The sequence below is a fragment of the Lepus europaeus genome, chromosome 16 (genome assembly GCF_033115175.1).
Source record: "Lepus europaeus isolate LE1 chromosome 16, mLepTim1.pri, whole genome shotgun sequence".
Taxonomy (NCBI): Eukaryota; Metazoa; Chordata; class Mammalia; order Lagomorpha; family Leporidae; genus Lepus; species Lepus europaeus.
The window spans coordinates 16882608-16907810 of NC_084842.1; the positions used below are offsets into that span (position 1 = coordinate 16882608).

A 25203-nucleotide genomic window follows, 5' to 3' on the forward strand; every position below is an offset into this window, starting at 1 on the left:
GTAGGGCCCCTGATACTGAAGTAAATGATCTTTGTGTACATATAGACTCCTAAATTTTGTTTAGCTTTCTGCTTCCAGATGTTTTTGGATAATTAGCCCATAACCTTACACTTGCGAACATTATGCCCCATTAACCAAATTTCCAAAGGCAAGTTTCTTATTAATGGCAACAAAAATATTGCATGTTCCATTAGCCAATGATACATGGAACTCATATACCAATAAATTCTGACATCCTACAAAAGGATATTTGCTAAAAACAAAGCTTGCCTAAGTACGTGAGCTACAGTCTCATTAATATCAGATATGTCTTGTAGCTATAAGTCCTAATATCTGACATATGAAGTCTACTCTTTTACTATAATACTTTTATCCCTGAATGAGTTCTATAATATGTCATTTTTACTTCATATAATTTTTCTAACATTAAAACACACGTTTTGAAATGGTTATATGTTGAATAAACTAAAATAATCACAGAATTAATGTTCTGGCTATCTGCTTAGTGTTTTCCTTTAAACATAGACATAATTAATTCTTGAATAATCTTTTCTTGAAATAATTTGCATTATTTACTTCGATTTATGTATAATGAGACAGCCTAACCTAGATAGTGTCGTGAAGGAGGAGTATGGCCAGCTTTATGGCATGCTCCTGTTTATCATAAAATGGGTACAACTCCCCATTCTCTCCTGTCACCTTCACCCCTACATACCCAAGACAGGTTTACTTCTTTGACAACTGAATATATTATTACCAAAAGTCCATACTTTGAAATACCTGCAGGTGTACTGCCTGGGAGGAGGGAAATTTCACAGTTGTTTTCCTATCAATCAAAGCCTTAGTAGCCATTGATATACAGGCATAGAACGTGTTGGCAGATTAACTCCCCTTGGTCTTCAGAACCAAAGGCTGATACCTTGCAGGGTCTGTCTTTGGGATCATACTGCAGAACACTGTTTAGTGCAGCTGGCCTCACAGAACTGCAATGCTTGATCTTAGAATAAGGCATAGGGAAGCTGGGAAGAGCAGGCACTTGAACAAGTTGAAAATCAGGAGCCAAATCATCTTTTTCAGGTTTTGGTCTACATTTTTCAAAAATAAAAATTTGTATTACTCTTTGATTCTGCACTTTGATGGGTACAAATATCTGGGAATTTAATTCCATATTTGACATCATTCATGCTTTCTGTTTTTAAGGTAAAAATCTAGAGGGAAAGTGAAAAGTTAATAGAAAGAGTGAGGATGTCGGGATGTTGGGGCCAGCACTGTAGTGCAGAAGGTTAATCTTCTGCCTGTACTGCAGGCATCTCCTATGAAAGCCAGTTCAGGTCTCGGGTAATGTGCCTGGGAAAGCAGCACAAGTTGGCCCTCGTGCTTGGGCCCCTGCAACTGATGTGAGATTCCCAAATAAAGCTGCGGACTTCCATCAGGCTCAGCCCCAGCTGTTGTAGTCATCTGAGGCGTGAGCCAGCAGATGGGACATTTGTCTCTCCTCTCACTGCAATTCTGCCTATTGAGTAAATAATCTTTAAATTCAGGATGTTAATTATACCACCATGATATAACTTTTCAAAACTACCCATGGGTGTTTTTCCTTCAGATATGATATAATTGAGTTACCCAGTCATTTTAAGAACTCCATTCTTCTCTTGATATCATAAGCATGTCCTTCAACATATACTTTTCCGAAACTGCTCAGTTAATGTTAATTTAACTAATGTGAATGAATTAATGAACTAATTGGTCAGAATCTCAAAGCAACAATGCATTTCTTCAGTTTACATGTATATGCACTATTAAAATCTAAATTTATGGTTCATGTATTACCCAAGATCAGCACAGCTCTTTTTGCATAAAACATCCATTCTTATTAAGTTGTCTGAGACAATTAGAATACCCTAAAAGTTTAAAAAATGAGTCAATGACAAAAAACATAAATTTGGTACATGAGATTAATCTGCAACCTTCTACTTTTTATATGTCCTGCACCATCTGCAGTCAATTAAGAGATTCCCAGGTGTTCACAGTAATTGCCTTAACGCAACATTACATGTCACTTTAGGGGTCTTTAAATATTTATTATAAAACCCTCATCTACATTTTCCTCCATTCATTGAAGAAATAAAAAAATCATGTTGATGTTTTGTACTGACAAAAATAAGCTTATTGGGCATGTTGAATTATTCTGTGGACTAAATTTCATTTAAAAACATTTTGTAAGCTAATATATAATGAAAGACTAGAAACATAATTGAGATGTTGACTTAGGTTTCCTTATTTACTTTCTTTATTTCAAATTTTAGTGTGAAAATGTGTACCTATAAATGTGCGGCTGAGGTGTCAAAAATCAAATCTGATTTTTTTTCAGGTCTACTGAATATTGTGGAATGCAATGAACCAGAAATTTTATCAGCTCATTTCTTCCTCTACAAGTATTCAAGTCCAAAAGACTTGAAGGTGGTAAGAACCATGGAGAAAATCTAGCAAAATACGCACATTTCATACATAAGGAAGTAAAGCCCCAAGGTTTGGTCAAGTGTACGGAGTTATTGAAATGTCAGTCTACTAAAATTGACAATCCCTAATACACACCAAATACATGCTATACTCCAGGAAGGGCTTCCAAATCCTGTATCAAGCTATTTAATCCTCACATTTATTATGTACTCATGTTATCCCATGGACACCTGGAGCAACCTGCAGAAGGTCACACAGCTGGTAAGAATCAGGAAAGGGATTTAGCTGCCTCATGAGTCCATGTCCTTTCTAAAACTAGTTCTGAGGAAATCATGATTTCCAGGTGAAAATCTTCTCTACATTTTGACAAACTTTATAAATCTGATCCTCATATCATTATTAGTAATATATGTATTCCTACATGTCAATAATTTTCATTGAGGTTATACCTTTACTTATTTGTTTTGTTTTGTTTTCTATTACATCTCTTAATCACAAGTCCTAATCAAAATACGTTCCTAGTAGGCACATATTGCATCTGATATTGTGAAATCTTGGTATTTGTAAGACATTTTTACAGCACTCACTGGTTTCAAAAATCATAAAAAAACATTTTTGTGTATTAATTTCATAATAATAACAACAGTTCTGTTTAATGTTAAATGATTTCATACTCTGTATACCCCAAGAAAGCTTTTGTTTTGCCATGACAGGAGGCCAAAAAAATATTTTTTAAATGCTTCCAGACTCAAATTATCATGAACCAAATTCTGATGCTATCATCAGTTCTATTTTTTTTTAACTCACAAATACTTTTTCAAGCTTCACTGCTTTCTTTCCAGGACCTTCCTTGTATCAATTCAGTAGGTAAGTTGTGTGTGTGTGTGTGTGTGTGTCTTAATGTCAAGGGATGGCTCTATGGAGGTGGGCAGTTAAATGTCTTAGGGTCTTCGATTGTATTAAATATAGCAACTTCATCAACAGTCCACATAATCTGAAATTAAAAGATCGTGCCAAAATCTATTACTAATGTTTTGGGCTCTCATCAGAAACTATTTTGTTTTAGATAAAATCGTGTGTTCTCTTAAAGCATAACTTAGTGGATGATGTCATTGACTGTATTTCCCTTTATGTCTTTCTTACTAGGAGATTCAGTGTATTTTATTCAATTATTCTCTAGGGTACAGAAGGCTTTCATATGGGTAAAAAAACCTGCTAAACTGTCTATTTCAGCACAATGATAGTATTATTCATGTACAATAGTATTATTAAGTGATAGTATTATTCACATACAACAACAACAAAAAACCCACATCAAATAAAATAGCTTCTTATGGAATCCCACTGCTCATTTTTATCTTATGAAACAAGTGTGTCATATTTTTAAAAAAATATATACTGTTAAGTATGCAGTTATTGAAGCCCTTGGAAAGGGCTCACAGCCAATCCTGATGCTTCTTTGCAGATACATATGATGGGCATCACTTCCACCTCCTTGCTTTGAGCTCCCACACAATCACATTGGGTAAAGAAAGAGCATCTCACACATCCAAAGATACAATTCTCACTGTTGTGTGGTTGTGACCCTCAAAGCATGGAATAAGGAAGCATGTACCAAATACAAATACCACTTTATTTTCTTGCAAATGATATTTTTCCTTATTACTACATCATTGGCTGCATATTTAAGGCAGCCATGATGCTAACCATTGAATAATTACTGAAGAAAAACAGAAAAGTGAGGAAGTAAAGGTAGACATTTTGGTATAATTTGGTTGTCTCTGATTTTTGATAACAGAAATGAGAATATTGAAGAGGAGAGACGGCAAATGATTCTGACAGTTAAGTGCCAACTGGTCCTTCAAATTAATTCATTTAGATGCCATTCTCCTAAATTCACAGAGCTTTATACGAGGAGAATTATTCTGAAATGTGAGATCCTGTTTGAAACATAAGAATGTGGTTTTAAGCACACTTTAAAAGTAAATTTTCAGAACAATGGCATTCCGTATTTTTAATACCCACTTAGTCTTAATGTTTTACTGAGATTTTGATAGAAACATGGTGATGTGTAACTTGTTACATCTACAATACAAGGCTACATAAGACTTTCTCAAAAGTCATCATTTGTGAAAATTTAAATGATGGAGATTGCCCAAAAAATACAAAAATAAAAAAAAAATAGCTCTAACCATTAAGCTTACTGCCTGCCCAATTTCTCGGTTCAATTTCCTATTTTTTCCTTGTAGCTACAGACTGAATACAAAGGTACACAAGAAGGGGAAATCATTACATTTTACACTACGCTTTATCAAAAGTAAAATACCATAGTCAAGTGGGGTTAGGCTTATTAAAGAATAGCTGTTTTGCTGAAATCAACATTTGTACTTTTAAACTATTTGTAAAAGTAGTTTCATTTTATATTTTAAAGATAAATACAATGTTGTTAGTAAATAACTAGTTGTCCTTATGATGCTGTGTGAAAGAGCATTTTTAGCAAGTCCAGTTTTAATAGTATTGATTATTATTTCTATAAGTATTATGACCAATGTCTATATCAAAACATTTTATTTGCACTGCCCTAAGTAAATGGTATTTATTTTATGTATCACATTGTAGCAGTTTCCAAAGAAGATAAGGTAAGCTTCACAAAGATGGTGCATAATTCACATCTTTATCAGCATTAATGGAAAGTCAAGAAAAATAGCGTCATGGTACAAGCACAAACCTAAAATCACACACCATTTCTGTCAGCTACATAAAGAAGGAATGATCTACTAACAAACATAGTAATTATAGATCAAATAATAGAAACATTTGACCTGTAGAATGATTCTGAGACTTGTTTAAGAAAGTTCTTGCTCTTTCTTCAGGGAGTCTGACCTCTTGGGATGGTGTATTTTCTGTAACCACTTCTCAACAACAATCTCATTCCTCTCTTTCAGCTTTATTCTAAGAAGAAAAATTTGGAGGAAGAAATCTTGAGCTCATTAATCTCCTCCAATATTATGAATGTCATGAAAAATTTGAATCTTAGTGGGATGAAATCTGATTTTATTGTGTATTTAATATAAACCTCAGAATTCTAAGTTCAAAAAATTTTCTCAAATTTATTCTTTAAATATAATGCCTAAAAATATTTAGATTTAGTGTCAATTATACCTAAGCCCATATGTATGTGGTGTGTTTATGTGTGAGAAAAAGAGAAAGACATTTTCTTTGCATTGTTGGGTTAGAAACAATTGGTTTCACAATGTGAGAGAGGCTGCCTATTCCCTGTGTACACATATAGCCCTGTGTTTTTAATTAGTAGGAAGTCTGGTAGGTTTTAACAAAAAAAGAAAGGCAAGTTACAAGAATGCTGAAACTTCTTATATATAATTTGAGGATGAAATGGTCCAAGTAAAGACTGATAGAATAGATTTTGTTTTTCCATATAAAGTAGGATAAAAACATTGAAAAAAACATTCCAAGTCTGTTACTTTGGTAGAATTGACAATATGCTTTCCTAACAGGAATTGATATATTGGTAGATATTAGAATTATTTTACTTAGAAAATGAATAACTAAAGTTTATTTTCTATATTTTTGTTCATATTTGGTAATTCTTAATGTTGTAAAATGGAACTGTATGGATATTATAATCAAGGCCATGTCCCTAAACTAAAACTAGAGAAAGAGAGAGGGAGGGAGGGGGGGAAGGAAGGAACAAAGGGAGTTAAAAGTTATTATTTTTTTTTTTTTTGACAGGCAGAGTGGACAGTGAGAGAGAGAGACAGAGAGAAAGGTCTTCCTTTTTGCTGTTGGTTCACCCTCCAATGGCCACTGCGGCTGGCGCACCGCGCTGATCCGAAGCCAGGAGCCACGTGCTTCTCCTGTTCTCCCGTGGGGTGCAGGGCCCAAGCACTTGGGCCATCCTCCACTGCCTTCCCGGGCCATAGCAGAGAGCTGGCCTGGAAGAAGGGCAACCGGGATAGAATCCGGCGCCCCTACTGGGACTAGAACCCGGTGTGCCGGCACCGCAAGGCGGAGGATTAGCCTGTTAAGCCACAGTGCCGGCCTAAAAGTTATCTTAAAAAGGAAGGCTATAGACCACACTGCTTGAAGTCACTCAATAATCTCTTCAAATTCTATGTAAATGTAATCTTATCCTCACACAATTCAAGTTTGCACATATGAGAGTCCCTTTCTATGGTGTTTTGTTAGAGTGCTCTGCAGTGGTAATATGTATATTACCAATATGTACACATTAACTACAGTAACAGAGATGCATTGAATAGAAAATCATCATGACATTTCTTACATTACAGTAATGGATTTGTAACTGAAGTGACACCAATAATTGTAATCACCATCATCAAAATAATAACTGATTTAATATATAATTTAGAGATACTGAAAACACCCTCACTCATACAGAATTCAAAATAAGTGTCAATATTCCTATTTTAGGGATGAGAAAACTGAGTGTCTAGGAGATAAATTATTTTCTAAGAACCCCTCCCACCACTAAATAATCTACTGTGGATTGACTTCAAATATAAATGCAGGATCCCTCCAGCCTCACCTGCTGTGTAAATCTTTTGTTCTCTCTGTATTTAATGAAAATCACAAAGCAGTGGAGATGTCCTCTGGGTTACTGACCAACAATACCCCCAGAGGACCAGAGTATTATAACATTTTCCGTTCAAGCTTCACTGGAATAAGTGTACTTCTATCCACTGAAATAACCTGCTATATTCTAATTTATTGATTTGCAGCATTTACAACTAAGCTCAACTTTTCTCTATTTCTGCCTGCTTTCCCTCACTTGACTAATACTAACACTGCATTAAAATTCATTTGTAAGTGTAACTGAAAATATTTGTCCAACATATTCTTTATATTTCTGCAGGACAGCACATGGCAAAATGCAAATGGTATCCGATTTATACTCTGTGTCATCAAACAGTTGCTTTGCTGGGGAGACAGGAATTATGTAGCTGTTGTGTTTGACAGTAGATATTGACATATATTCTTTGTGCGCTTGATTTCTATTTTGACATTTTCACTAAGGGTTTCTTTGTACTTCAAAAACTGAATGCAAAGTAAAGTTCTTTCTACCTAAAGAGTTCACAATGTTAAGGAAATCATGAGACAGAAAATTTGCCAAGCTTCCGTCTGTTTCTGTAGGCCTGTTTGTGAGATTCTAACATCACACTTGTGAACTGACAAACATTAAGGTTGAGGAACTGAGGTTTGGAACAATATCTGTTTTCACAGGCATATTTATTTAAGCCATTTTAAAATTTATTTGTTATTGATTAGCAAGTCATAAGCATCTCCACTTTGGGGGTTACAACGTGATGCTTCTATGTTTGTATACAATGTGCCCTGGAAAAAGCAAGGTTCACTAATACTCAATTCAGTTTCAAATAGCTCCATTTAGTAACTGAAATAACCCCTCCCATCACAACATATTATCCAGGGATGATAACTAATATATATCTAATGGCAAACTTTTATGATATAAAGAATATGTAAACTAAACCATATTATTATAAATAAAATTTGGTCATATATAAAATGAATTTATGATAAAGTATTTTCCTTTTGGCTTCAATAGAGTACATAACATAAAATGACTTATTTATCTACAAAGAAAGTGGACATAATGAAAATTCATGTTTACAAATACCACATTTGAAATAGATATTTTTGTAAAGTTTAGTTTGAAATATTGCAAACACATTTGCATTTTATGATGATGAAAATAAAATAACTCCATTAAAATAAAAAAAACCTCAGTCCTCACAAATAATCGTTCAGTTTTCTTTTGATAGATTATATAGGTAGATAGTTAACTAGATAGACAGAGATACAGATATATAAATATGTGATTTCAGTATCAGGTAATAAACCCATGGAGCCAACATAATAGGATGCAAATATTTAAACATCTATGTGCAGGTTAAGCCTGTATTTAACATAGCAACAATTAATGTGTTATTTGAATTTCTTCTCATAAATGTTGAATCAAGTATTGATACTCAGTATTCTGATATAATATCAATCTAAAAATTATACATTATACATTATAATGAAACAAAAATGTAATAATTTATCAGATTAAATTTATAACCTGTAAAGCCTATGCATCAAAACAATTTCAACATCAACTTTACATCTAATGAGTAAATCTTAAGAATTCTATTCAATGGCTGTGTAATTTGTAATTTATAAAAGCAGATGATATTCATTATAAAACTTTTTTCCTCAAAGGATGCATAAGTTCATGATGTTTATCATCTCACACTTCAGAACACTCAATTAGTATGATGTAATTTATACTATGAAAATATTTGTTAGGAAAATGTTTTATAGTCCCAAAGTATTATCCAGCAAAATAAATGTAATTCAGTCCCATAACAACACATTGACAAAAGTAAAAGGAAAGCTATAGCTATCTTTATGACATATCATCTCATGTGTAAAATCATTGGGCTATTATGGGATGTCTAGGTATGAATTACTGGGATACATACTTTCACATTTTCCAATGTAAATGATTACAAAATTTAAATAGAGAAAGATGATCTCAGCAATCTTTACTCCACTCACCTACTGTCAGTTGTCCAGTTAACTGTCCCATGTGATTTCTTGCATTCACTGTTACATTCCTGTCAGACTGTAAGACCAGTGGACTATCCTGGGAAACATGTATAAAAGAAAGAAATCAAATAGAAAATAAAAATGCAGTCAAAACATAAAATTACACTATATTTGCTTGAGTACTATCAAATTGTATTTGTTTTATATCTTGCCATTATTTGAACATCCCAAATATTGGTTTGACAGCAAGACCTATGGGTGCCTCTACAGAACAGGAATGTTTTCACCTCATGAGTGGGCAGTAACTGCTAGAAGGAAGCATTTTCAATTCTACTGATTACTGTATGCCAAAAGCATTGTAATTGTTACCTTGCTCTCTCCCAGTGGTATACACTCCTGCCCATGCAGTCATTCTAGTTCTTATCCCAGTAGGGAAGACCCTTTTGAAATTTGACTTGCAACTTTCAGAGGTCAGCTTAAATGATACTTTCTCAAACTGCCTCATCACATCACTGTGACTACTGATTCATTCAATACCCAAACTCCCAGTCTCTACTTATTTTGTTTAAAGCACTTTTCTATTTCTCCCATAGATGTCTTTACATTTTTGTTCTTAATTGTTATTTCCTTTTTACTTGATTTTGGTTACATATTCATAATATCATCCCCAAAACAGCTAACTGCTAAAGTATATATCAATTTATATAAAACTCTTACACAATAAAACTGATAGTATCTTGTTTATCTACTTCATGTTCAACAAATCATAGAATAGTTTGTATAGGAATATGTATAGAAATATAATACAAGGGCTGATATTGTGGGTGCAGGTTAAGCCACCTCCTGAGATGCTGGCATCCAAGATGAGCGATGGTTAAAGTCTCAGCTGCTTCACTTCTGATCCTGCTCCCTGCTAATGAGCCTGAGAAAGCAGCAGAACATGGCCCAAGTGCTTGCACACCTGTCACCCACATGGGAGATCTAGATGGAGTTCCAAAGTACTGGCTTAAGCCTGACCTAGCTCTGGCTGTTAGAACCATTTTGACAGTGATCCAGTGGATGGAATATTGATATCCATTCATTTATTCTCTCTCTCTCTCTCTCTCTCTCTCTCTCTCTCTCTCTCCCTTCTCTAACTCTACCTTTCAAATAAATAAATATCTTAAAAGTAGAACTATGAAAGAGCAAAATATAATTACATAATTGTACATATAAGAAGCATAACCATTTAAATTGTTCATTCATTCAACAAATATTCTTTGAGTACTCAGTACTGGCATTGTAGCATACTAGAGTTTGGAACATTTCTGTGATCAAAACATAGAACAATACCTGTTCTCATAGAGTTTGCACTCTGGCTATTAATTTCCATGAAAATCTTTCCGAGTAGCACCCTCACCAACCAAGTATTATGTCACTTTTCTGTTAGTGTCAATATATAGGTATTTTCTTATATGAGCTATATACTATTCTTTTAAAAACAAGGACTTAGAATTTTTGATTTGGATATACAGAGAAAAGTTCTAAAGATTTTCCATAAAGCTGTATTTGGCCCCTTTTGATTAGGTGTAACACACACACATGCATTCAGACACACTACACATACATAAAAACTTTCTTTTAAAAGCAGATTTGCTAGTATGTCTAAATCAAGGCTTGACTTTTATAAATAACTTTACACATTTTGAATCATATATTCATTCTATTGCAATGTGGCTCTACAAACACTACTATAATTTCATTCTCTGTCAGCCTATTAATACAACTCAGTTTTGTTCTGCATTAAAAAAAAATCTATCTCTTTTAGACACATCTATGCTTAAGACATTCATCTTTGAAACTATCTGAAATATTTTAAATTAAGTCTATGATTTCTAAGTGCTATGTCTACATTCTATTTACAGAGTAGATTGTGGACTAATGACTGTTTGCAAGCAGTGATTTCTTATCTGAAAATGTTTCATAGAGAAACACACACACACGCACATGAAAAATATTTTATTCAATGTTGGCAAAAGTTCAATCCAACTATTTAATAGAGGAGTTCTGAACTAAGTCAGGTTAATTTGAATGAAAGGAATAATAAAAGTCTACAAAGGTTAATAGAGCTATAGAAAAATTTTCATTTAAGCTACACTCCTATATGATAAAGCTCATAATTATTATAACTTTTATAAATGATAAGACTCTTTCATTTGTTACTAGACATATTAAATATAAATATCTGTGAACTTTAGCATAACACAGTATAATTTAGAGACTATATTGTTATGAGAATTATTGCCTTAATATGTTAAAATGAAAGAAAAGTTAAATTCAAATTGCAATATCTACTTATTTTGATATAATAGATGAATATATGTGAAAGAATGAAAAGTTTTATCATTTTGCATCCTTGTTTACAACATATGAATCTACTTTTAATCTAACCATGACATCCTGGTCAAGTTCCTTCACTGACTTGCTTATCTTTAAATTATTCCACTAAATTTACCCTCAGAATTCAACTTTTATATCCACATGAAATTTTTACTGTAAAAGCAATAGCAATCCCTATTCTTACAAAAACAGTATACACATAGTTATCAGAAGAAATGAACAATTCTCTACACTGTATTCATGTTGCTATCAATATATTAATATGCAATTCTGATTTGTTAAAATGTGGTAGGTGAACTATAGTAAAATCAAGTAATTATTTTTGATAAACAAAATGCAACACACATAATTTTCACTTGAAAATCATATAATTATTTGTTTTACATTATTAGCACAGTAATGTCTATGAGGATTAGAACCATTTATCATGCATCCTAGTTCCAAAACATGATCTTTTACACATTATCTACTTAGTGATAATTAAAATATATGTGATATAAATGTATATGAATAATGAGAAAAATATTAAGTATTTTGGTTACCAAAGGAAACACAATCCTAAGCTATTAATAAATCCGATATATAGGGGCTGGCCCAATGGCGCAGTAGGTTAATCCACTGCCTGTGGCGCAGGCATCCCTATGGGTGCCAGTTCTAGTCCTGGCTGCTCCTCTTCCAATCCAGCTCTCTGCTGTGGCCTGGGAAAGCAGTAGTTGATGGCCCAAGTGTTTGGGCCCCTACACCCACGTGGGAGACCAAGAAGAAGCACCTGGCTCCTGGCTTCAGACTGGCGCAGCTCCGGCCATGGGGCCATTTGAGGAGTGAACCAACAGAAGGAAGACCTTTCTGTCTCTCCCTCTCACTGTAACTCTACCTCTCAAATAAATAAATGAAATCTTTAAAAAAAAGATTAAAACTGTTAAGTGGAACCATTCATAAAAAATCTGATATCAAAAACACTTTTAATTGAGAATTAATACCAATAAGCTTTGTTGTAGCTAAAATGAATGACATTAAATAAATTTTTCCTCAGTTTTATTGATCTTTTTTTTTTTTGCCTCTTTATGGTCTTCATATTTATTTACATCATATGCCTGTGCTGCAAAACATTGAAGGCTAGGAAAAAGAGGCTTAGCAATAATCATTTTTAGTTTATTCTTGCTGAGAAAATAGAGGAAAATTATTTGTTTAGTATTATCTTATAAAGTAAGAATAAGACATGCAAGTTATACCAAGATAAGGAAGTATATGGGAGCCAGTATAAATACCTCTTTTTTTGAGGAATTAACAACTGCATCTTTTACTCAAATATCTTTCCCCCTAAACAAGAATCCTCTACAATAAAAATCAGAAACAGGCCTGCGTTCTGGCTCTGATCCTGGAAACTGCACCTGCAGCCTTATGCTATTCTTGAGAGAAAGTAGATAGGAGATCCAAATGAGAAACACAGTGGAAGTCTACCTGGGCCTGAGAAGTCCTGCTTACAATTCTTTCATGCATTCATACTTTACACTGTTGGCCTGGCTATCACTTTGCCAATGGTCATGCAAAAATATGGAAATATGTCCCCCTTAGATAGGCTGTCCCAGTAACTAAGGGGAAATGATCTTTTTTTCCTAAATCTATTGTTTCCATCTATCTTTATCAAAATATTTGTTAAGTACTTGTGGTAGGTCCTGTTCTCTGTTAGCTACTGGTTGTAAAAGAGAAACAAGAGAGACAGGGTTTTCTTCTCTTATGGAATTCATGATCTGGTAGGCCAGACAGAAAATAAACCAGACAATTAAACAAACAATATTACTAATGAAAGAGATTTCTACTGTAAGTATTACTTATAATGAGAATTAGTATTACAGGTATATAGGGAAGCTGACTGCAAATATTTATTCTCTTAAGTCTTAATAGATAACATTTAGTGGCACTTAATCAATGCCAGAGATTGCTCTAAGTGCTGAACATATATGAGCTTATGCTCTTCAGACACTTAAAATAAAGCCACTCATGAAGAATCAAGATGATGTAGTGGCTGTGAGATGCATGCATCAGTGCCTAGCCATTGCGGTGTAGCACTTTCAACGTCTTTTCTTATTAATGGATCATCACTGTTATGGTGATTTACTAATATTAGTGTTGGGTACGATCCATCTTGTTTTACAGATTAAGATACTGCCAGCACAGAAAATTGAAGTCATATGCTCCAAATCACACAGTTAATAAATGACAGAGGCAATATTAGAACCCAGCAATTTGAATCCAGACTTTGCCCTGTCACCCACTATGTGGTACTGTCTCATTTAGAGGTCATTTCGTTCTGGGCTTTCTAAAATGTCAATCCAAAATCTTAAAATGAGTCACACATTCAATTGAACAAAATGCATTCAACTTCAACATCCTGGTTTCTAAAAGAAATCTCTGTGGGCTGGCATTGAGCTATAGAGGTGCCTCTGCTTGTGCCATGTGTGCTAATTCAAGTGCTACAACTTGGCTTCCAGCCAGTGTGCCTAGGAAGGCAGTAGATCATAGCCCTAGTGTTTGGGCTCCTACTACCCACGTGGGAGACACGGATGAGAATGAGTCAGCAGAAGAAGATCTCTTCTTTCTCCCTCTCCCTCACTTTTTATCTCTCTCACACACTCTCTCTCAAAATAACAAGTAAACCTTTAAAATAATAAAAGAAAAATGATAAATATGTTAAAATATACAACCTCCTGGTTGACATAATTTAAGTTTTAGTGATATACTTTGGCTCATTCTGCTTCATAGATGTATGTGTTCTGCAGTGTCCTCTGTCCACATTTAGACAGTGCCACCTGTGCAAATCTCCGTTGTTGTTACTCTGACAAATCATCATTGTTCATTTTGTTCAGAATGATATTTGTCTCTTTGGGACTGGCTTAATTCACTCAGAATGATGTCTTCCAGATTGCTCCATCTTGTTGCAAATGACTGGGTTTCGTTGTTTCTTACTGCTGTATAGTATTCTATGGAGTACATGTCCCATAATTTCTTTATCCAGTCTACTGTTGATGGACATTTAGGTTGATTCCAGGTCTTTGCTATTGTGAATTGAGCTGCAATAAACATTAGTGTGCAGATGGCTTTTTTATTTGCCAAATTGATTTCCTTTGGGTAAATTCCAAGGAGTGGGATGGCTGGGTTGTATGGTAGGGTTATGTTCAGGTTTCTGAGGAATCTCCAGACCGACTTCCATAGTGGCTTAACCAATTTACATTCCCACCAACAGTGGGTTAGTGTCCCTTTTTCCCCACATCCTCTCCAGCATCTGTTGTTGGTAGATTTCTGAATGTGAGCCATTCTCACCGGGGTGAGATGGAACCTCATTGTGGTTTTGATTTGCATTTCCCTGATTGCTAGTGATCTTGAATATTTTTTCATGTGTCTGTTGGGCATTTGGATTTCCTCTTTCGAAAAATGTCTATTGAGGTCCTTGGCCCATCTCTTAAGTGGGTTGTTTGTTTTGTTGTTGTGGATTTTCTTGATTTCTTTGTAGATTCTGGTTATCAACCCTTTATCTGTAGTATAGTTTGCGAATATTTTTTCCCATTCTGTCGGTTGCCTCTTCACTTTCCTGACTGTTTCTTTTGAAGTGCAGAAACTTCTCAATTTGATGCAATCCCAAATGTTAATTTTGGCTTTGACTGCCTGTGCTGTTGGTGGGAATTTAATGTCATTTCCACTTACATAGTTTTATCAGGTAAATGTTTTCCTCTTTGATAGAAATTGTAGAATTTATTAATAAAGCTATACTACTCTCAAAGCCTCTATTCTTCAATTTTATATAGGTCACTTCTACTTAATTTGTCTTTTCTTTATGCCTAAAAATTTTACCAACTTCTTATCTAGAAAAATTGTACACCTTTTTAAAATTCCAAATCAAAGTTGGGTCCTCTGTGAAATTACCTCCCTGAGATTCAATTCACCGTTCATGCCTCCCTCTTCAGTCCCCGTTGTCCATGGCAGTACCTGTCACAGGTGTTCTCTTGTTGAATTTCAGTCACCCAAGTCTTAGTACCCTACATTTGACTGGATTGTTCTAAGAATATAGTATTGGATTTCCTTTTCCTGTATGTACTCTGGAAAGCACAGCCTGTATCATGCTTGACATACAGTTTATATTCAACGAGTACACGTTCAGTGGGTGACCCTAGCTGAGCACATTTACAACATTATGTGCCTGGGCTATTTCACACGTGCATCTGCTGGGTTTGCTTTCAGGTCACATGGAACTTAACAAAGCTCTTGGTATTCCTCTCCTATCTCTCCCTCCCTTCCCACCCTCTGCCTCCCGGAACAAGGAATCTAAAAGTCCTTTAAGTAGAACAAGTTATCTCACATTATGATTTGATTTATATTCATCATCTCTGTGCCCAAGGCAGCTACTTCATTCCTCTCCTTAAGAATCTGACCCACTTAAGGAGCAGAAAAAAGAGGTAATTTTAAACATTCTTTAGTTAATAAAAGATTCCTTGAAATTTCATTTCCTTAAGAATGAAACATCATTTAATTATTGAGACTTTTATTTTAAAAGTGTTGATAATAAAAAGGAATATATCTAGAGCTGTTAGCCTGAATTCCTCTAATTCTCCGTGCTCACATTTTAGCTTGAATGTGAACTGGTGCGAGAAAGAGGTAGTGTGTGTTCACAATCAAACTCCATGCAGTTCTACTTCGATTTTTATGAGGCTTCCACACTTTGGTGCATTTTCTGTTACAAGTTATCTCCTCATGTAGGCAATGCTAGGAATATCTTACAAGGATGTTCTTTGAGTTTAGGCTGGCTTTCTGGCTCCTGCCTGCCTCTGGAAAGTGATGCTTGGCATGCTCCTCCCAGGGCCTTCCTCATTCCAGTTACTACTGATGGACATGCATCCTGAATGGCGTCACAGGGAGCAGATTTACATGGGGCAGTGGCCATCTGTCATTTCTTGCAACATCTGATATGCAACAGCTCAACATTTAGCCTAGGAAATCAATGTTTCTAGAACCAGCATCTGAAGAGGGAAACATATTATCTCTATCTAAAATAATAAAGGTCCAGATAAGTAAGAGACTGCTATTATTTTAATCTGATGGTGCACCATTCCCAGAGATATCTCCCTTCCTTTGAGACACTATATGTAGCTTCCTCTTGTCAGGTGGGCTGCTTCCAACTCTCCTCTCCAGCTGCATTTTTCTTCTTTTTTTTTAGGCTGACCTAGCCCTTATAGTAGTCCCAGGGTGCCAACTCTATTCACTCGGAATGTTGGTACTGTCTTCACAAGTTGACTGCTGCTACTAGAGCCTGGGTGAGGTATGCCCCTACTGATAAGGCACAGGAGACAGAAGGTTCAGATAACATCTTACCTGTGCTAGCTCAAAGAAACTTTACAGCACGTGAAACATTTTCTGCTTCATACAGTGGGCAAAAGCTAACAATTTTAAAACAAATGGCTAAGAGAAAATTTGTGTTTTTCTGCCATTAGATGACCTGTTTATCCAATTTATATGTCCTAAAAAAATCAAACTTCAAAGGGGTTAATTCCTTCAATAAGTTACTTATTTATATGGATCAAGGAAATGAGCCTTCTAGGATCAAACTAGTCAACAGTGAGTTGGTAGACATCACAGACTAAACACTATGCAAAGCCTTTTCCAATTCCTTCAAATGCCACTACATTCTGAGGTCATTGTAAAAGGTAATAGGTAAGGTTTATAAAAAGACTTGTACAAATTTTGAAACTATTTGCAACTATAATTTTAATTTAGATGACGATAATGATGGGAGGCAGAAAGAGACAAGAAGTTGAGGGAGAAAGAGAGGAAATATCTGAGGTGTGTTTGTGTATGTGAAATGGGCTCCAGCTTATATGAGTGCAATGGATGGGGAAGAACAGGAAGCCTTAATTAAATAGATTTTCTTTGGGGTGACATTGTGGCATAGCAGGTTAAGTTTCACCTGTAACACCAACATCCCATGTGGGCACCACCTCCAGTGTGCTGCTCCACTTCTGATCCAACAACCTGCTAATCTGCCTGGGAAAGCAGAAGATGGCCCAATGATTGGGACCCTGTACCCACATGGGAGATGCAGATGAAGATCTTGTCTCCTGGCTTTGCTCTGGCCTAGTCCACAATTGTTGTGACCATTTGGGGAGTGAACTAGTACATGGAAAATTTCTTTCTATCTTACCTTCTCTGCCTGTAACTTTGCCTTTCAGATAAATAAATGAAACATCTTTTAAACAAAGCTGATTTTCTTGTACCTTGATTGAAATTGGTATTTTAGAAAGAATAAGAGGTCCACGGATTATAAAATATAAAATGTCAACATATTTAAGCAATAAATTCACCTTTCTCAAAGAAGATATATCTATACTTTCCCAGAAATCAAAGCATATTTTCAGTTAGTTTTCTTCAGAAATTAATTATGTTTCTATTAGTTCTGCAAGATGTGGTGCCCAGCTATGTGGTTGAACACAATTTGGATGTTCCATTAAGGCTATTTCTCAACAAAATTAATATTTGAATTGATAAACTGACTAACACAGTCATAAGTCCCAATGTGACTTCGACTCATTCATGGTTTGAATAAAGCCAAAAGGCAGAATAAGAGAGAATTTGCCTGTTTTCAAAATGGGACATTGGTTTCACCCTGCTTTTGGGCTCCGACTAGTACTGGAACTTATACCATTGCCTCTTCTGATTTTCAGGCCTCAGACCCAGACTTAAATTGTAGCATAATTCGTGGGTGTCCAACATGCTGAGTGCAAATCCTGCGGTTGATCATCCTCCACAAGTCTCTGAATCAATTCCTTATGTTAATAAGGAATGAAGTAAAGTATGTATTCTATTTCTCTGGAGAACGCATACTAAAGCAGTACCCATATTTCTTATGAAAGGAAAATGGTGGGGAAAAAAGATGAATATTAAGCAACCAGTAAATCCTGCGTGTAACAATTATTGTGTTTATATGTGATACTATCTATGATTTTATATGCCTTGAAGTATTTTTCTAATTGTGGTTACACCTTAGCTATATCTGAAAGATAGCTGTGCACAAAATAATTAGAAATAATCCCTCTTTCAACATGGATAATAACTTTGAAGATACAGATATATGGAAAATCTTATCATTTTATTCTTCACCTAAATAAAGGAAGGGAGGAGATATTCCTAAGGTTACTTTTTCCAAAAAACTAAAAACAATTTCAAAGTTCTTCATACTGATATAAGATATACTATACTAAAAAGACTCCTTGTAGGAAAATCTGGCCGGTGCCGTGGCTCAACAGGCTAATCCTCCGCCTTGCGGCGCCGGCACACCGGGTTCTAGTCCCGGTCGGGGCACCGATCCTGTCCCGGTTGCCCCTCTTCCAGGCCAGCTCTCTGCTGTGGCCAGGGAGTGCAGTGGAGGATGGCCCAAGTCCTTGGGTCCTGCACCCCATGGGAGACCAGGAGAAGCACCTGGCTCCTGCCATCGGAACAGCGCAGTGCACCGGCCGCAGCGCGCTACCGCGGCGGCCATTGGAGGGTGAACCAACGGCAAAAGGAAGACCTTCCTCTCTGTCTCTCTCTCACTGTCCACTCTGCCACTCTGCTTGTCAAAAAAAAAAAAATTAAAAAAAAAGACTCCTTGTAGGAAAATCTAATGATGAAAAGATTTTGTTTCGGAATATAAAGGTATTTACAATTTTAGCTATATCAAAATACTAACTATAGCATCTGTAGTCAGCAAACATTCAGACATGCCATACAAAACAGCACGTGGCATGACTAAAGAAATTATTCAATCTTAGAACTCCATAGCATGCATACAAATCATCTGAATGCATCTCTTAATGAAGACATGGGGTGACATCTACAGTTATGAAGTTCTAACCGCTTCCAAGTGATGCCCAGGTTTCTGGTATGATATGACTCTTTGAGGGTGGTCCAAACTCTCTGACAGAAGAGAGGAGAGAGGCTTCTGGACTCCCTGCCATGAGTTTCCATATCTTAATCAATGGCCAAATTTATAGATTAAGCAGATAATTACGACTGTGTCAAAATTAATTTTAAAACATTTACATGATATGCCAAGACCATGTAAATATAAATTAGGATATATTTTCCATCCATCTTCTAATTACATGGAAAAGTTTGCTTCCCCAATTTTTTTACATTTTCCTGAACACACAACAGTGAGGTTATATTTTTAGTTTTGTAGGTAGGAATGACCATATAACCAAGATGTATTCCATGGAATATGTGTAGAAGTGATATACAAACACACAGCACACTATTCTCTCCATCTGTGGCCCTGGGTTTGTCATGGGAATACATAGGGAAAGATTCTGGATTTCTAGTTGTCTGCATGGATCAGAGCCAAAGGTCCTACCAATATCACCAGATTGTGGAGTAGGACATACATAACTTCTGTGTTTGAGTTACTCATGAGATCCCAGAGCTGCTTTTGATAGAAGCTTGCCTACTCTGATACAATACCCCTTTCCCTCCTCTAGGAGTTGAATGCCTCAGTCTTCCTTGCCATTTGTAGCACCTTACAAGCTCCCTTCTCATCTCCCTTTAATTTAATTATGATGATTTCCTCACACTACTGATAGGCTTTCAGGCCACTATTACACTAGAGATTATTCTGTTAAATGATACACTCCAAAGTGATGACCCCTGACAATATGCTTTTCTCTCAGAGGCAATTAATCAAAGTGGCCTCATCCAGAGCAGAGTCCAGCAATTTTTAAGGGGCATACGGTAAAAATAGAAGCTTTCACATTCACATTAAAGTTTGTATGCAGTCTCAGTTGAATTTAGGCATCTGTGTTGCTTCAGCACAACAAGCAGTGAATAGACATTGGTCTATCATATTATAATAAATATTATATTACTAAAAATGAAGTCAGTTATAAGTTAGAGTTGATTATCTAGAAATGAAATCACTAATGGATTGCAGAATCCAGACTTACAGCAACCATACACCCAATTTTTATATTAATTATAATATAAAACAAATTGTTACAAATTTTTAGATACAATTCTAATAATATGATATTCTCTTCCCTTTCAAATATTATGTCAATGATTTAAAATATATAATGTGTTAATGTTATTGTTATATCAGAATTCATAGAAAGGAAATTATTTCAAAATAATAAATCTACGTGTAAATTTTAGACTGTAAAATTATACCGGTGATACCTGGAGGTTGCAAATCTGAAGATTTATGTCTTTCATCCATGTTGGAAAACTCTCATCTTTTTCCTCCTCAGCACCTCGTTCTTTACCTTCTCCCCATAGAGAATTCAGATTACATATGCACTGCTGCTTCTCTCATGTCTTTTTATTCTCTGTCATATATTGAATCTGCTGTTCTGTGACCTATGCAAGCTTTGGGCTTCATATCTTGTGTTGACATCTCTTTTTAATTGTGTTAGCCAGCTGTAAAGCTATACATTAAAATATCAATGCATGAATATATCTTTTATTGAGAAGCTTTAAAACTTGATTTGCCAAGTATATTCATTTCATTGTTATTAGGTTCATTTATTTGCTCTCTTATCATGCTGATGTTTCTCAGGCACTGCTACAAATTACTTTAAAAGTGTTATCTGAAATTCTAATTGCTGAAGTAATTGGGAGATATAGCTAGCGGATCATCATTCTTATTCCATTTCCTTGTTGCTTGCTTGTTGGTTAATTGGACTGCTTAGCTCCCAGTTAGAATGTGAGAATTCCCTGGAGTCTGGATAACAGTTTGAGGAGGCTTCTTCCAGAGATGGCTTGTATTTCCTGCTAGCAGGCACTAAAAACTGTATATATAGGTGATGAGTGTGTGTGTGTGCATGTATGTGTGTGTATTAAATTCAAGAGGAAATGAACAAGACAAAGCCAAGCAAGGGCCTAGTGTATTATATTTCGGGTTGTATTGGTCTCCTGTCTCTTTTGCTACCTAGCTGGTCATTAATCCCCAATGCTTCAGGCGATAGGTGTTCCCTATTATGTCTAGGAAAATGGATTTCAGCTTTCACATTCTATCAGTTTTTCAATTCTTAGTTTTTAAACTTATCTTAGCCTCATGGCCTTTCAATTTTATTTCAAAGTCTAGGGATTCAATTCAATACATGTATCTTACATGTAAGTTATGGAATAGCTATAAAAATAAATATAAATTGAACTGTGCTCGCATTAAGGATAGAATAGTAAACAACTTGAAGTTAGAAAATAAATTACCTGGAAATATATATATACACACACATACATATATATATATATATATATACACACACACACACACATTTTCAGGTCCTTTGGAAATACTAAGTGTGTGGAATACATGTTTATGTGAGGGAAGAGTGTATATTCAATACTTGCTTATAAATTACCAGATCACAGCAGGAATCAAACAACTGTGGCAGATTGCTGTAAGACAGAAACACAGCATTTGAACTTCTTGGTGACTAGATTCATTCATTAAAACATTTTGCTTATATTTTCTAGAAAGACTAGCAGAATTATTGAAGAAAAACCCAAAATATCTGCTGATGCATTGTTTTCAAAAATGCTTTAAAGTGGAAAAAGGCTTTACAAAACAAGCTACCTACATTAAAACATAATAAGTTAACTTATCTCTCAGTTCATATTAAAGTATTATTCTATGAACATACAAAGTGTGATATATAATAAATCAGTGTTTTTTCCTAGCTGCAAAATTATCATGTGATTTTTGAAGACTTTTTACATAAAAAAGTTTTTTTCTCAACTGCTCCATTTTCCAAAAAAAAAAAAAAAAATTAAATGTTATCATCTGCAAAGCAGTTGCACAGAGGAAGAAACTATAAAATATTTATGATTTTATTAAAATGTATTTTTTCCAAAAAGGTAGTAAGTATGTTACAAACATAACCAGAATGCTAAATTAGACACTAAAACCCATAAACAGTATTAAACAGCTTTTACAAATGTACCAAGATATGTGTGAAAGGTTTCAAAAATTCATGACAAATGTGTATTATGAAAATTATTTCAACAATTTTTATAATATAAATTTATTTTTAATTTTATTTTTGGCAAACTTTTTGAAAGCCACTGTTATCTCCACGCATGTTGTATGACTGGAGTTGAAACCTGAATTTTACTTTGACTTTCCTGGTAAAATGGATTTCAGCTTAACTTCCTGGTAGTTAAGGCAAAATAAAAATATTATATTATAAAATGTTTACTGCCAGATAAATGCAAGCAAAGAAATTTATATGGAAATATTTCACCCTTAAAATTAGCATTTACTGTCTCTCTGAGGAGTTTAAATATGCTCAGTTAAAGTTTTAGTTCCAAGTTCAGAAACATAAAAAAAAAAAAATGTTTACTACTATACTGTCTTTTCTAATGCTATTGTGAGTCAGATGTTAACAGCCAAGAAAAGAATCAGAGTTTCTGCTTAGGTGAAAAATAAGTGAAGCAGTAAATGTGTGAATGAGTGAGTGAAAGAATGAATGGAGATAAAAACAGATAACAGACTTTTAAAGTTGAATCTGGATTTCCCATTATTTTATTATTACTATTACTATTACTATTACTATTACTATTACTATTACTATTACTATTACTTGAGAGGCAGAGACCTCAAATGCTGGCTTACACCTCAGATGCTTGCAATGATTGAGGCTGGGCCAAAGCTGATGCCAGAGGATGGGAACAGAATCCAGGTTTCCTGAAAGGGTAGCTGGTACCCCACTACTTCAGCATCACCTGCTACCTCCCAGGGTCTGAATAGGAAGCTGGCACCTGGAGCTGAAGTCAGGAATCAAGCTCAGGCACTCCAATATGGGACATGGGCTCTCATCCACTGTGTCAACTGTTTGGCCAAATGCCTGTCCCTGGCTATTAGCTTTATATTCGTCAAAATTTTATTTCCTTTCTAACATATGTTTATAAAAATGATATTATTTATATGCCCATGATTTACATGTATAATTTTATTGAGTTATTTCTGTTGAACATATTTAGAATCAAATAAATGTGTACACATACCATTTTAGAAAGTAAAAATTAAAATTTAGTCTTTTATTTTGTGGGAGAAATTTTTAATGCTTGACATTCATTACTCTAAATGTGAGTGACTGCTTTCATAAAACTGTAGAAAGTGTGGGTGACAAATCTGTATTTATTCATATTTGCATCCTACAGTGACACATTATTGACAGAAGTAACTTATGAATTTGTGAAAATCTCAAAATAACCTCCTCATCTATGAAATACTGGAGTCAGGACAACTGCACTGAGTTCCTCTGACCTGTCCCTTGTGGTAGGCTCTGCTCCCTCTTGCAATGGGCATGGAGGAGAGTGTGTGTGTGTGTGTGTGTGTATGGGGGGGGGTGCCCTTTGCATTCAAGTCTGCTTTCAGGTATGTAACCCTCCATCTTCCCACCACCCTCACTTTTGACTTTCACATCTTCACACTCTACACTCCACTCCTCCTATTTGTCCTCATTCTTGGGGAATTTCATCTCCTGGCTCACTCACGGCCACAATCTGGAATAATTCCAGGCATTATTATGAGATTTCTTATGATACTCATTATTATCATATTTCTTATGAATGACATAATTTTATATCAAACAGTTTTTTCATATGCTAAAACTACTATATAATATTGTCTATTATTTCACTCCATAATCTCCTTGTGAAATTTTAGGTAATCTCTTTGGCAATTAATGTTAATAGCCTTTTCATTTAATTGCTCTTTATATCCCTTTATTTTAGAAACTAAAATTATATAGACAAGAATGTTTCTTTACTTTCTACTCCTAAAGTAAAAATTAAAGTAGAAGGATAATAATCATATAAGCATGAGTTTATATTTGTATTTTTGAAAATTTTGGCTAGTGCCATGGCTCAACAGGCTAATCCTCCGCCTAGTGGTGGCGGCACACCGGGTTCTAGTCCCGGTCGGGGCGCCAGATTCTGTCCCGGTTGCCCCTCTTCCAGGCCAGCTCTCTGCTATGGCCCGGGAGTGCAGTGGAGGATGGCCCAAGTGTTTGGGCCGTGCACCCCATGGGAGACCAGGAGAAGCACCTGGCTCCTGCCTTCGAATCAGCACGCTGTGCTGGCCACAGGGCGCTGGCTGCAGTGGCCATTGGAGGGTGAACCAACGGCAAGGGAAGACCTTTCTCTCTGTCTCTCTCTCTCACTATCCACTCTGCCTGTCAAAAAAAAAAAAAAAAAGAAAAAGAAAAAGAAAATTTTACCCTACATTTACCTTAGTTTTCTAACTCTGTCTTGGTATTCTTATTTATACTTCACAAGACTTGTGCAAATTGTTATTTTATTATATCTTCTCGAATGAACAAAGCATCATTAGAAAAATAAAAAATAAGGCATGATATTGCAAATTATCATATGCATATCAACATATTCAATAAGGAAAAATAAATACTGTGACACTTTACATTAATACAAAGCCATACTAAAGTCTTGATTTAAAAACAGATCGAGAGGAGAAGACTTACATGTATTTAACAATTCATCGTGAGGAGGCAGTTTGCTATATTATGTTTTAAGACAATGAAATGTTAGGGTAATTTGGTAGGTTGTTGAATGAAAATATTGTCTCAATTTTTGTTGAAACTCAGCATTTATGAATGAAACAGCTAAAGTAGTGAGATTATGTTATAACAAAGAAACAAATTTATTTACTAAATCTTTTTATAATTTGGAAGTATTACCTTTTATTCTAGTACAAAATATAAATACTAAGTAACTATTTGTACAACTAAAGAT

General features: G+C 35.1%; 1 protein-coding gene across 1 annotated transcript in view; it reads right to left on the reverse strand.

Annotated features, from left to right (window-relative positions):
• SGCZ (sarcoglycan zeta) overlaps positions 1–25203 on the reverse strand; it is a 1230796-nt gene that overhangs the window by 121841 nt on the left and 1083752 nt on the right. The window contains exon 4 of the mRNA XM_062212809.1: positions 9061–9148. Coding sequence (XP_062068793.1) covers positions 9061–9148 — 88 coding nt within the window. The remainder of the gene's footprint in view (positions 1–9060; positions 9149–25203) is intronic.